Source organism: Porites lutea, chromosome 1, assembly GCF_958299795.1.
Source record: "Porites lutea chromosome 1, jaPorLute2.1, whole genome shotgun sequence".
NCBI lineage: Eukaryota > Metazoa > Cnidaria > Anthozoa > Scleractinia > Poritidae > Porites > Porites lutea.
Genome location: NC_133201.1, coordinates 55,993,248 through 56,003,979, shown reverse-complemented (window position 1 = coordinate 56,003,979; position 10,732 = coordinate 55,993,248). Strand labels below are relative to the sequence as shown.

The 10,732-nt window shown below is 38.6% G+C and overlaps 1 protein-coding gene across 2 annotated transcripts; it reads left to right on the top strand.

Annotated features, from left to right (window-relative positions):
• Positions 1–10: 10 nt before the first annotated feature.
• LOC140922527 (katanin p60 ATPase-containing subunit A-like 1) lies at positions 11–10,424 on the top strand. Of its 2 annotated transcripts, none has more exons than XM_073372509.1 (11): positions 11–107; positions 1,288–1,455; positions 1,701–1,873; positions 2,304–2,553; positions 3,285–3,409; positions 3,716–3,821; positions 4,800–4,958; positions 5,862–5,988; positions 8,761–8,889; positions 9,600–9,726; positions 10,065–10,424. In XM_073372509.1, the coding sequence occupies exons 2-11, from the start codon at positions 1,291–1,293 to the stop codon at positions 10,261–10,263; spliced, it is 1,560 nt and encodes a 519-aa protein (XP_073228610.1). In that variant the 5' UTR covers positions 11–107; positions 1,288–1,290; the 3' UTR covers positions 10,264–10,424. The 2 variants fall into 2 exon arrangements, with proteins under 2 accessions (XP_073228610.1, XP_073228615.1); XM_073372514.1 differs by having other exon boundaries at positions 3,288–3,409; positions 10,065–10,423.
• Positions 10,425–10,732: the final 308 nt, after the last annotated feature.

Below are 10,732 nucleotides of genomic sequence, written 5' to 3'. Positions count from 1 at the left end.
TAAGCGCGTCAAAGAGCATGCTCAAATCAGTTTTTCAACGGACGCCTTGACACTTCGGTAATACAGTTATTTCTCCTCGAGAATTTTGTTTTTCGATATATAACTAGGTAAGTCTAAAACACAGAGGTATATAGAGGTGGAAAGAAAAAATTAGAAGGACATTTAGGCAGAACGTGTGGTCGAATTCGGCTAATTTATTGTTCGATGTGTTGACACATTGTCGACCCCAGGTGCTTCTGTCAATTTTTTTTCTTGCCTCAACCCACCAATGTGTACTTTGGTTTGTATATTTCTGGTTAATTAAGCCACAAGTGATGTTTTATTTCGTTGTGGAGTTTTTTGGTTGAAGGTACAAGGAGAAAAATATCTTCAATTCAGTTGATTTAGTAATCTTGTCACTTTAAATATATTTCATGTTGTTTTTATGTCTCAGAAACACTCCTCTCTCCACTGCCAGCTGTAGATATAATTGTCGTTATCAAGGTTGACGTTTAGAATTAAAATTGGGGTTCCATTACTAAACTTTTATTCTGAGGGTCATTGCTCTTAATATCCACCACCACCACCAGCCCTCACCCAAATTGATGAAATGTTTTTGGTGGCACCGATTCAGAAAATTCTTTCCTATCGTAGACCCCTTCAGAAATTAATGTTTATTCTTAGGGGCTGCTTACATGGAGGAAGGAAGATCGAAGCACCAGGAAAATCCTACAAGGAGGATCATCCTCGCACCATATTTTTTCTGTATTCTGTTTACATGCAAAAAGTTGTACCTATCCCTAGCACTAGGGTCTTCCTAGATGAGAGGCAGGAAGATCCTAGTACTAGGGACAAACCAGACAAAAATGGCAGCTAGTCGTTTAGTGGGTTAACTTTAATATTTAATTTCTTCTCTACTGTTAACCACGTGGACCAAAATTTCTGCATGTGAACCCAACAAAAAGTTGTTCCACCTTCTAGGATCTTCCTGTTGGTAGGATCTTCCTCCCTCCATGTAAACAGCCCGTTAGAAGCCCTCAGGAAAAAGCCCTGAGACTGGCTTCTTTTACATCTTCATCATCTAAGATCTGTAAAAGAAACAGCTTTGTCAAACTATAACAGAGAAGATCGGCATTGTCAAGTAGCAATTGTAGAACAATCCTCTCAGTAATAATGATAATTATGATACAACTTTTTTATCAAAATAAAAACCAATCAGCTGTTCATTGAAAACAGGCTGGTGGTACTGACTGTTGTAAATTCATGGATACTTTTGAAGTTAACATTAAATTTTATTCTTGTGTGAAGGAAATGAGTCTGGCTGAAATCTGTGAAAATGCCAAGATGGCGCGGGAATATGCTCTTCTTGGTAATTATGACACATCGCTGGTGTATTACCAAGGAGTCATCCAGCAGATACAGAAGCACATCCAACAACTTAAAGATGATGCCATCATGAAACAAGAATGGCATCAGGTGGGTTGCCTGTTTATTGTGTTAGAAAAGTCACCTACATTAAAAATAGTGGAGGCCCGCTCCTGAGTTATGTCATCTGAAATTTCATCAGATGTAATACATATAAACAAACGAACAGGATAGCCGAAGCTTCTTTGTTGAAAAATATGGCTTGTAGAACTACTACTACTACTACTACTACTTGGAAGGTTTTGTTGGCTGTTTTGTAACCATAAACATTACTAATTTTTTGGCCTCATTCAAAGGTGCGTCAGTCGATTGTCAAGGAATATGACCAAGTCAAAGAGATAAATCAAACTCTTGCCAACTTCAAGAAAGACACTGTTCATTTTGGTGGTCCACGGCGTTCAAATGAGGATGAGCCAACTAGAGACCCTGATGTTTGGCCTCCACCCACACCAGTGGAAAGAGATCACAGGTAAATGAAAGGCAAGAGGGTTGTTCTCATTTTGCATCTTTTTCTATAAAGCATTTAATATTTAGGAGTAAAAACAATCCCTCCCTTAGGAAAGATGTGATAATCATTATGCCAATAGTATGGAACAAAGAAAAAAGTCTTGAATCTCAAGTCACGTCCTACACTGATCATGCCATGAGATGATGTTCTAAGTTCTTAAGTCCTGAAATAACCAGACATTTTTGTAACATAGGGAGTGGAATGTTGAAATTTTGTACTAACAAGCACAAATTTTACCTCCTCAACTCACACTTGAACTAATTACTAGCCAGTTACTTATCTTCTGACAACAACATATTCAGCAAATTCATTTTAACTGAACAACCAGTCACACTAAGGAAATAATTAACCTATCACAAAATGTTTCATGTTTTTTTACCATCCTTTCCAGGCCTTCCAAACCTGCTCCACGTCCAGTTGTCAGGAAAAATGATGATTACAATCCTTCAGTTAATCGCCCATCTGCAGGACCAAGCAGACGCCCTGACCGTGAACGAGCTGCAGATAAGGGAGGACGCAAACCAGCTAGTGCAGCAAGCAATAAACCTTCACGTGAACCCAGGCAGGCTGACAGAGGGGATAGAGGACGTGGCCAGCAAAAAGGAGACAAAGACAAGGGTGCTGCTAAGAAAGAGCACAAGGCAAGAAAGATCCTTTGTAATTTAGTAAATATAAAAATAATACAGCTGACACATTTGGGACCAGCTATAGGTGTCTGTCTTAGAGATCTGTCCATCAAATACTTATAGAGAGTCAGCTAAAAGGAGCAAAGAAGGGTAGGAACCAACTCCAGGTGTCAGTTACTGTATTAGCAACGTGTTCATTTGATTCACTATTTAAAAACAAGAAGGAAACTGAGTTGAGTTAACTTTCACAAATAGAATAGTGAGTGTATTAAATTGTATATAGCATTATTTCACTAAATGCTCATAACACTTTACAAATCATTCTACAAAGTCTATTTACAATTTATTAATGCTACAAAATCTATCAATACAAAATCTGTTTACAATGAATACTCTAGAAATAAATAATCTTAAAGGCATTGATGTTGGCAGACATCATTGCTGTCCCTGTTACCTGGGACAGGAAAAAAAAATTGGCCAACAGCTGACCAGCCCTAGTACAATCTGAGAAACAACAAAATGTTTATATTGCGGGTGCATTTTGGCTCCAGGTCCCTTCTCATTCCTAAAGTGGCGAATAGAGGTAGGTACCCATTAAGACAGAGTTGGGCAAAAACAATAGTTTTTACCTGCTAAAACCGTTAGTGTACGTTTTCCTGGAGAAGGTCATATACTATTAGTAGCCTTTCCTGAGGTTTTTTTGTTGTATCTCAAGTTTAATACATGTCATGTAATATTGATACCAGCAGGGTGAAAGTAAAGAGGAAGGTGAGGGCGATGGTGAAAAGAGATTTGATGGCAGTGGTTATGATAAAGATCTGGTTGAGGCCTTAGAAAGAGATATTTTGCAGAAGAATCCTAATGTTCATTGGTATGGACTTGTAATAATAAAAATTAATTAATACAGTATGACTAAATTCTGAGAACAAAATAAATGCCTTGCATGTGTCTCAATTGAAAACTGTGAGGTGATTACATCCACAAATGGCTTGACATCGTTAAATTGAATATCAGTAATCAATATGTGATATGAGCAGTCTTTTCTAGTAAATTAAAAACAAACAAGCCATATGATCTGCACTCTTTCCTCGGGGGTCATTTCATGGGGAAACTGTTGGTGGTGTGCCAAAATGTTCGCTGTTTTCTTAATTGTTTGTTTGTTTGTTTCATATTGCAGGAGTGACATTGCTGGTTTAGGAGAGGCAAAAAAGCTGTTAGAAGAAGCAGTGGTGTTACCCCTTCTTATGCCAGACTACTTCACGGGTATCCGCCGGCCATGGAAGGTACATTTTGTAGCAGGTTTTTTTTTGTCAACTATAAAGGATATATAAAGTTGCAATAAATTCAAAAAATGTAAAATTTTAAAAAAGAAAAAGCATGTGGTGGCTATGAGAGTTTAGATACAGAAAACGTTTTGGCATCTCCTTTTTCAACCCAAAACTACATCTAACTAACTGATGTACCTTATGGGTACTTACTGGTAATTTTGCAGGTCTTTAAATTTCGCATTTTTGTCTGTTGTTAAAAAATCCTGAAATTAGACCCAAAATAAAAATCCTTGCAAAATTTAAACACATGGAATTTAATTCCCATGAAGAAAATTCAAATTACAGGAAAAAGTGGTTAACATGTTATAACAACACATATTGTTAACTTATTCTTACTGTTAAGTTCTATTTCGTATTTTCTGTTGTGAAATAATGTAAATTTGTAAAGATTTCACTTATGGAGTAGAGAGTAAAGCTATCATCTGCTTGTTCCAGTTTATTTAGAAATTTTTAAAGTTCAGACTTTTTGAAAGGTAAAATGAAGTTGAGAGCTCATAGATCATCAGGGTGCAAAGAAAATCATTTTTACAGCCTGCCTTTCGGGCAAGCTGAAGCTAGAGTTTACTAGCCCAGACATCATTTCAAATAGCCCGAAACCTTTTTGACGAGCAGAATTGATTTCACAGTTCTTCTGTTATTCAAATTACTCAAAAAGCATCACTTGCCCGTCAGGCAAGTTAAAAACAGAATTCACTTGCCCGATAGCAAAATCCACTAGCCCCAGGCTATCGGACACTACTTTCTTTGCACGCTGATCATGGAATTTTATGCCCAATTTTTATATCTGCCTATTGAAATCGTGAAAATAAAACCCCTTGAAATTAAGTACCTGCAAAATTAAGCAACGTTAAGGTACATAACATCACCATACGCATGTAGATTGCCCTTGACATTGCCTGTGCAAAAATCTTTCTTATTTTCTACTCTCTCTAGGGAGTATGTATGGTGGGTCCTCCAGGAACTGGAAAGACAATGTTAGCTAAAGCTGTGGCTACAGAATGCGGTACAACATTCTTCAACGTCACATCATCAACGCTTACATCTAAATATCGTGGAGAGTCTGAAAAGCTTGTCAGACTGTTGTTTGAAATGGCAAGTATTGTATTTATATACTAATCATTACCGGTATGTTCTTTTTCTTGTATCCAAACTTCTCCTGGAATTCATTAAAACTTCTTGAAATTTGAAGTAGTATATTACAGGAAAACTCTTTGATTTCTTTTGGCCTCTACATAGGTGGAAAAATCCTGGTAAACCGTATATTTGTTGTTTATTGATACACTGTATACTGCTTGATAAATGTGGCATGGGATGCAGGAGAGTACAGTAAAAAACCTGTGACTAACAACCTGTATTTTCTCAAGTTAGTCTAAACAGGTTCTTACATAAAAAATGGTATTTGGCACAAATTTAGGCTATTTAGGCTCTTATTTTCTGGAGATAGACATACATTTGAAGCTAAGAGTATTTAGTGGTATTCAGCTCATTTCTTAGGTAAAACCTCATTGTACACGGTTACAATTGCAGTTGGAGTGATAAGGCACCTTTGTCTCCAAAATCAAATGGTTTTTGGAAAATAAGAACCTCTTTCAAATTTTAGGCTAAACAGGTACTTGTATAGATGGGGCCTAAGTGGCATATTTTAACCTAACAGGTTCTTAAAAACTAAGTTCTTAGTCGCAGGTGTTTACTGTAGCCACTGCATTCCATGCCGATAGGAGTAAATAGGTTGTCTTGCGGGGATATGGTTAAGAATGGGATATTTTGCTCACCTGCTAGCAGTTAAGGGCAGTAAAGCCATTGAGTTTTTTTGTTAGGATATTAATTCACATAATTAGCATTCATTAGATCTTGCTTTTCGTGTAATATGAAGATTTATGCAGGCTGTTTCTTCCTTGCTCTTGCAAAACAACTTCAGTCCTTCTGTTCCTTTTTCTGCCAGCTATCTGTAAAAGACTCATTTTTTACGATCATGACTGTGTAATTTTTTTACAGGCTCGATTTTATGCTCCGAGTACAATTTTCATAGACGAGATCGACTCTATCTGCAGCAAGAGAGGTTCTGACAGTGAACATGAAGCTAGCAGAAGGGTCAAATCTGAGCTACTTATACAGATGGATGGTGAGTGCAACCATAACTGGTTAGGTATTCCAAACCATCACCTCTTAAAAGGAGCTGTCTCAGCAAAATGGTTTTCACAAATGTTCGTTAATAGTTAAAAAGATAAAAATATGGTTTGGACGTTTTGCCGCCAAATAATTAAATGTATTAAATGCATTGGTCGATTTTCCTGTCAGCAACCAGTTTATGCTGCTCTATTAAGTTGCAGAAAAGTACTTTTCAGCAATCTTTCTTCAGCTGGGAATAGGCTGCGTGTTCGTTAAACAAACATTAACGTTAAACATTTTGAAAACAATGACGCTGCAGGTGGTGTTGGGAGTTTCCTGACCGCGCACAATCATTTTCAGTTTTGTTTACAGATTGTGGTCCTGAATAATCGAACTAGTAATAGCATTTCTGTAGGCCAGTTTACAGTTCAAAATAAAAGGAATGCTATTAAACGTTTTCCACGTGAAGTTTAAAAAAAAGCTAACATAAACATATTACGAAGACTTCAGAAGGGGCTTCTTAGGCACTGGTCAAAAAGTATAGGTGGGGGTGGGCCGGAGCAGAGAGGGGGTGGGGTCATGAGGTTTTGAGCCTTGTGCAAGGGGTTGGGTCGTGCAATTTTCAGCTACCCTTAGGGGATGGGTCACCCTATTTTTAACTAACTACTAACAAGACAGTAGACTGCACTTGTTATATGAAACACAGCCAGCTGCAATTATTGCTAAAATACTCACAAACCTGTTGTGGGAGAAAATACAAAGGTTGACAGGCCGCACATCTATACGGGCGTGGAACCCTCTGTTAACCTTTTTTTTCGGCTCTAACGAGCATGTCCTTTAACGATTTTCCTTTTTTGTAAGGAAATGATTAATGGTTCTTTAAAAATTTGTTGAAGTTATCGTTGGTTTTGTATAAGATTCCATTTTTTTCATTCAAGCTTCCTTTATAGTAGACACTGAGGGCTGGTATTGTGTCACGAATGGCAATATTTCTTTTTCCTCCTTGTTGTGTTGTTTTAGGAGTTTAGACTCCCTTTTGTGAATTTTATTTCTGATAGTAGGTTTTCTATCAAAGATAGGGGGCACACAACGAGAATATAGTTCAAAACCACTTAAACCTAGCATTGTTAAACGTATTTTAGTATTTAAACAGTAGATATAGGCATATTTTTATCCCCTAAAAATTTTTCATCTGTTCGGATCTCCTAGCTTAAAGTCTAATAGGTATCAAAACTTACCTTTTCGAAAATTTCAGCCAGAAAAAAGGCTCCCGAAAATTCTAGGTGACCTTTTTAGGGTAAGAATCCCTTAAAAATGGGCAATTATACCATTTTTTTAGATGTTCGAAAATCCTAGGAGGGGCAGACAAGCAAGAAATTTTACAACAAATGTTCCGAAAATTCTAGATCTCAAATTGCCCCTGAAAGATTGTGGGTAGCCTCTGTCCGTCAAGCGTTTTTTTTTTTTTAAATTTGAACTATTTTCCTCAAAGGTTGTTTCTGAGGAGTTTTTTCTTAGGATTCTTAAGGTTTCTCCTTTGACAAATTCTTTTTTAACATTTGGAGGGTTACGCGAGGTGAAATGTGTGCAGGTGCAAGAAGCTTTCCGTTTGTTTTAAATGTGTCTTTGCGTCAAGGATAGATTTTTCCTTGAATCTTGTGCCTTTGTATACAAACGTGTCTAAAAACGCAGTCTCAGTGTCAAATGTTACGGCCGTGAATTCAATAGTTGGGTGATGTAAGCTTGCTTGTTCAATGAAGGCTTCGATGTCTGGTCTACTCATGTCGCATAGGGAAAAGATATCGTGTATCTGGCATTTCCAAACTGTTGTTCCAAAGACAGTTTTGCTTAGAGTTGTTGTTTCAATATACGTCATGAAAATATTGACAAAGGAATCAAAACTGCTGTCTTTGTGCCCATTGCAGTTCCATGGTTAATTAGGTAGTGCTTTCCACTGAAGTGGAAGAAATTTTCTTTGAGGATTAATCTAAGCATTTCCGGCAAGTAATGTTTAGGAATTGGTTGTCTTTGTTGAAATTTTCATATGCTTTGTGACAGATAATTTCAACATACCCTCGTTTTGCTGCATATTTGTGTCAAGACTCATAACGTCCATTGAAACAAGAAATTTTCTTTTTTTCACATTCGTCTTTTCAGTGAAAGGTATGATTTCTGTGATTTTTATATTGGTTCTAGCAGTGTATCAACAAATTTTGTCAAGCACAGAACAAGGTTTTATGGATTGTTATGAGAAAACCGAACATCCATGTTTTAACTAGGGGGTGGGTCATGCAATTTCCAACCTTGCTTTGGGGGTTGGTCAGTCATTTTTGTGCCGAAGGGAGGGGGTGGGTCATGTGTTTTTTATCAACCACATTTCCAAATGCTCCGGCCCACCCCCCCCCCCCCCATACTTTTTGACCAGTCCCTTAGCCATTGCACTTTATTGACATTACTGTTTAAAGTAACCTTCAGTTCAAATGAGGGTTGCCCTTAGACGACAAGCTCTCACTGTTAGTTTACGTTGTTTAAGGTTGGGTTGTTGGACATGTGTATACTGTGCATTTCAAGAGGTGAAATAAACATCAGAAAACTACATAGCCTGATAACAAGCTCTCCAATTGTGGCGGGCGAAGGGAGCTGCGAAAGGACGCGCGCGCGTGCGTCGCTATCGCGTGTGGCTCTCGCGTGACTTCTTGCGACTCCCCTGAATGGAGTTTGCTCGCATGGTACCCAACATTGAACAATATTAACTGCATGTTTTCGGTGTGTTTGTGTTGTTTAGGTGTCGGTGGTACAGTGGAGGGTGGACCACAACTTGTTATGGTTCTAGCTGCCACAAACTTTCCTTGGGATCTGGATGAAGCCCTGCGCAGAAGACTGGAAAAGAGAGTTTACATACCTCTTCCGGAAAGTACGATAGAGCTCAGCTCCTTTGCCTGCATTAAATTTCTTCTTTTTTTTTTCCTACTCCTTTTTAAACCTTGTGCAAGTCCTTATTCTCCGTAAGATCGCCGTGATCAAACGCTCGCTTTAACAAGTGTTCGTCTCGTTTCCACTCCCCCACTCCTTAGGTAGATACTCTTCCTTAAAGGACAACTTCATCTGAAACCAAGATGGCCGCCTTTAATGTAAGCGATTGATCTCTTACGGCAAAATTGGAGACAATAAACAGTCCAGGTCCTTTTTGGCATAAACATGAAAGCGGGAACCAACTTCAAGTTCGGTAGAAGACAACTCGGTTGAGTGTGTATTTTTCCCCTCTCTTTTTCTGCCATCCTCGTTACTTTCTCCGTGTAGACGGAATCCTCCCTTTCTGTCTTGGCCTCCCCCTCTTTTTCTTTCCAGGAAGTTAGAAAGCTAAGATTTATTTATGCAAAAAAATACTAAACTCCTCATGAGATAATTCTCAGAATATTTTTTCAGAAAATTACCTCAAGGTTACAGATAACATTCTTTTCTTTGAAGACATGCTCCAATCTTTGCCATGCAACTATTCCCAGGAATACATGTTCATCTTTTCACTGGCATACCCTCCTCACGAACATTACATTTTATTGCATTGCATACACTTTTCACTCGCGAAATAACTACAAACAGTTTTTTCTGTTTCTTTTTTCGTAGCTGTAGGTCGTCTGGAGTTACTAAAGATCAACTTGCGTGGTGTGAACATGGCTGAGGATGTGGTTCTCGAGGAGATCGCGAAAAAGATGGAAGGCTACAGTGGTGCTGATATCACCAATGTTTGCAGGTTCGTGTTGAAGAAACAATTTGAGCAATAATCCGTGAATTTCCATGTCGCGCAAGAGTTTTGGTGTCTCTCTTATTGCGCCATTTTCCATGTTGATTTGCAAAATGCGCAAATTTAAGGGGACTTTGAGCTCAACGCCGCATTTTTGGTGATGTAGTCAAACCTGTATTAAGCAGTTACCCTTGGGCAGTGGCTTACTGACCGCTTAATACAGGTTGACCATTTAATCCAGGTTTGACAAACCTAAGAAGATGATGATGGTGAAAGAGCGAAATTTCTATCCCCACGAAAAATTATAAACAGCTTAATTACTGTATTCTTTATCCTTTCCGGTGTAGGGACGCCTCTATGATGGCAATGAGGCGTCGAATCAGGGGCTTGACGCCAGAACAGATCAAGAACTTGCCAAAAGAGGAACTTGATTTGCCTGTTAACATGGAAGACTTCGATCTCGCACTGAAGAAAGTTTCCAAGTCTGTTTCTGATGCGGACATTAAAAAATACGAAGACTGGATGAAAGAGTTTGGTGCCACATAATTGTTATAAATCTGGTGCGGTTTAGTTCTGTCGCTTTGTGTGGAATAGTCAAAGGTCGGATTTCCCCTAAGAATCCTTGACAGGTTATTTACGTGTTGATGTTTCAACAAGTTACGAATCGTGACTGTGAAATAATTCTTTGTTAAGCCGCATTAAAAATGGAAGAAATAACAATTTTTTTCTCGACTTGTTCTTAATCTTTGCCTTTTTTACCGGCGCCTGACTTAGCTCAGTTGTGATCGCAGGTCTGCAGGGCGGAAGGTCGCGGATTCACACCCCAGCCGGACCAACACTCAGGGTCTTTAAATAACCGAGGAGAAGGTGCTGCCTTTGTAATGGCAACTGCAAATGGTTAGACTTTCTATTCTTTTCGGATAAGGACGAAAAACCTTCTTGTTACGTCAAAGAACCCTCACCACTGTTCGCCACCACCGGTGGCGTGGCAAACCTTTCCTGGGCTGGGTGGTCG

Bases quoted from the DNA above. Each gene is read 5' to 3' on its own strand.
- LOC140922527 (XM_073372509.1), top strand. From the start codon at position 1,291: ATGAGTCTGGCTGAAATCTGTGAAAATGCCAAGATGGCGCGGGAATAT. The intron at 1,874-2,303 runs GTAAATGAAAGG...CATCCTTTCCAG, and splicing joins CCAGTGGAAAGAGATCACAG to GCCTTCCAAACCTGCTCCAC. The intron at 3,822-4,799 runs GTACATTTTGTA...TACTCTCTCTAG, and splicing joins GTATCCGCCGGCCATGGAAG to GGAGTATGTATGGTGGGTCC.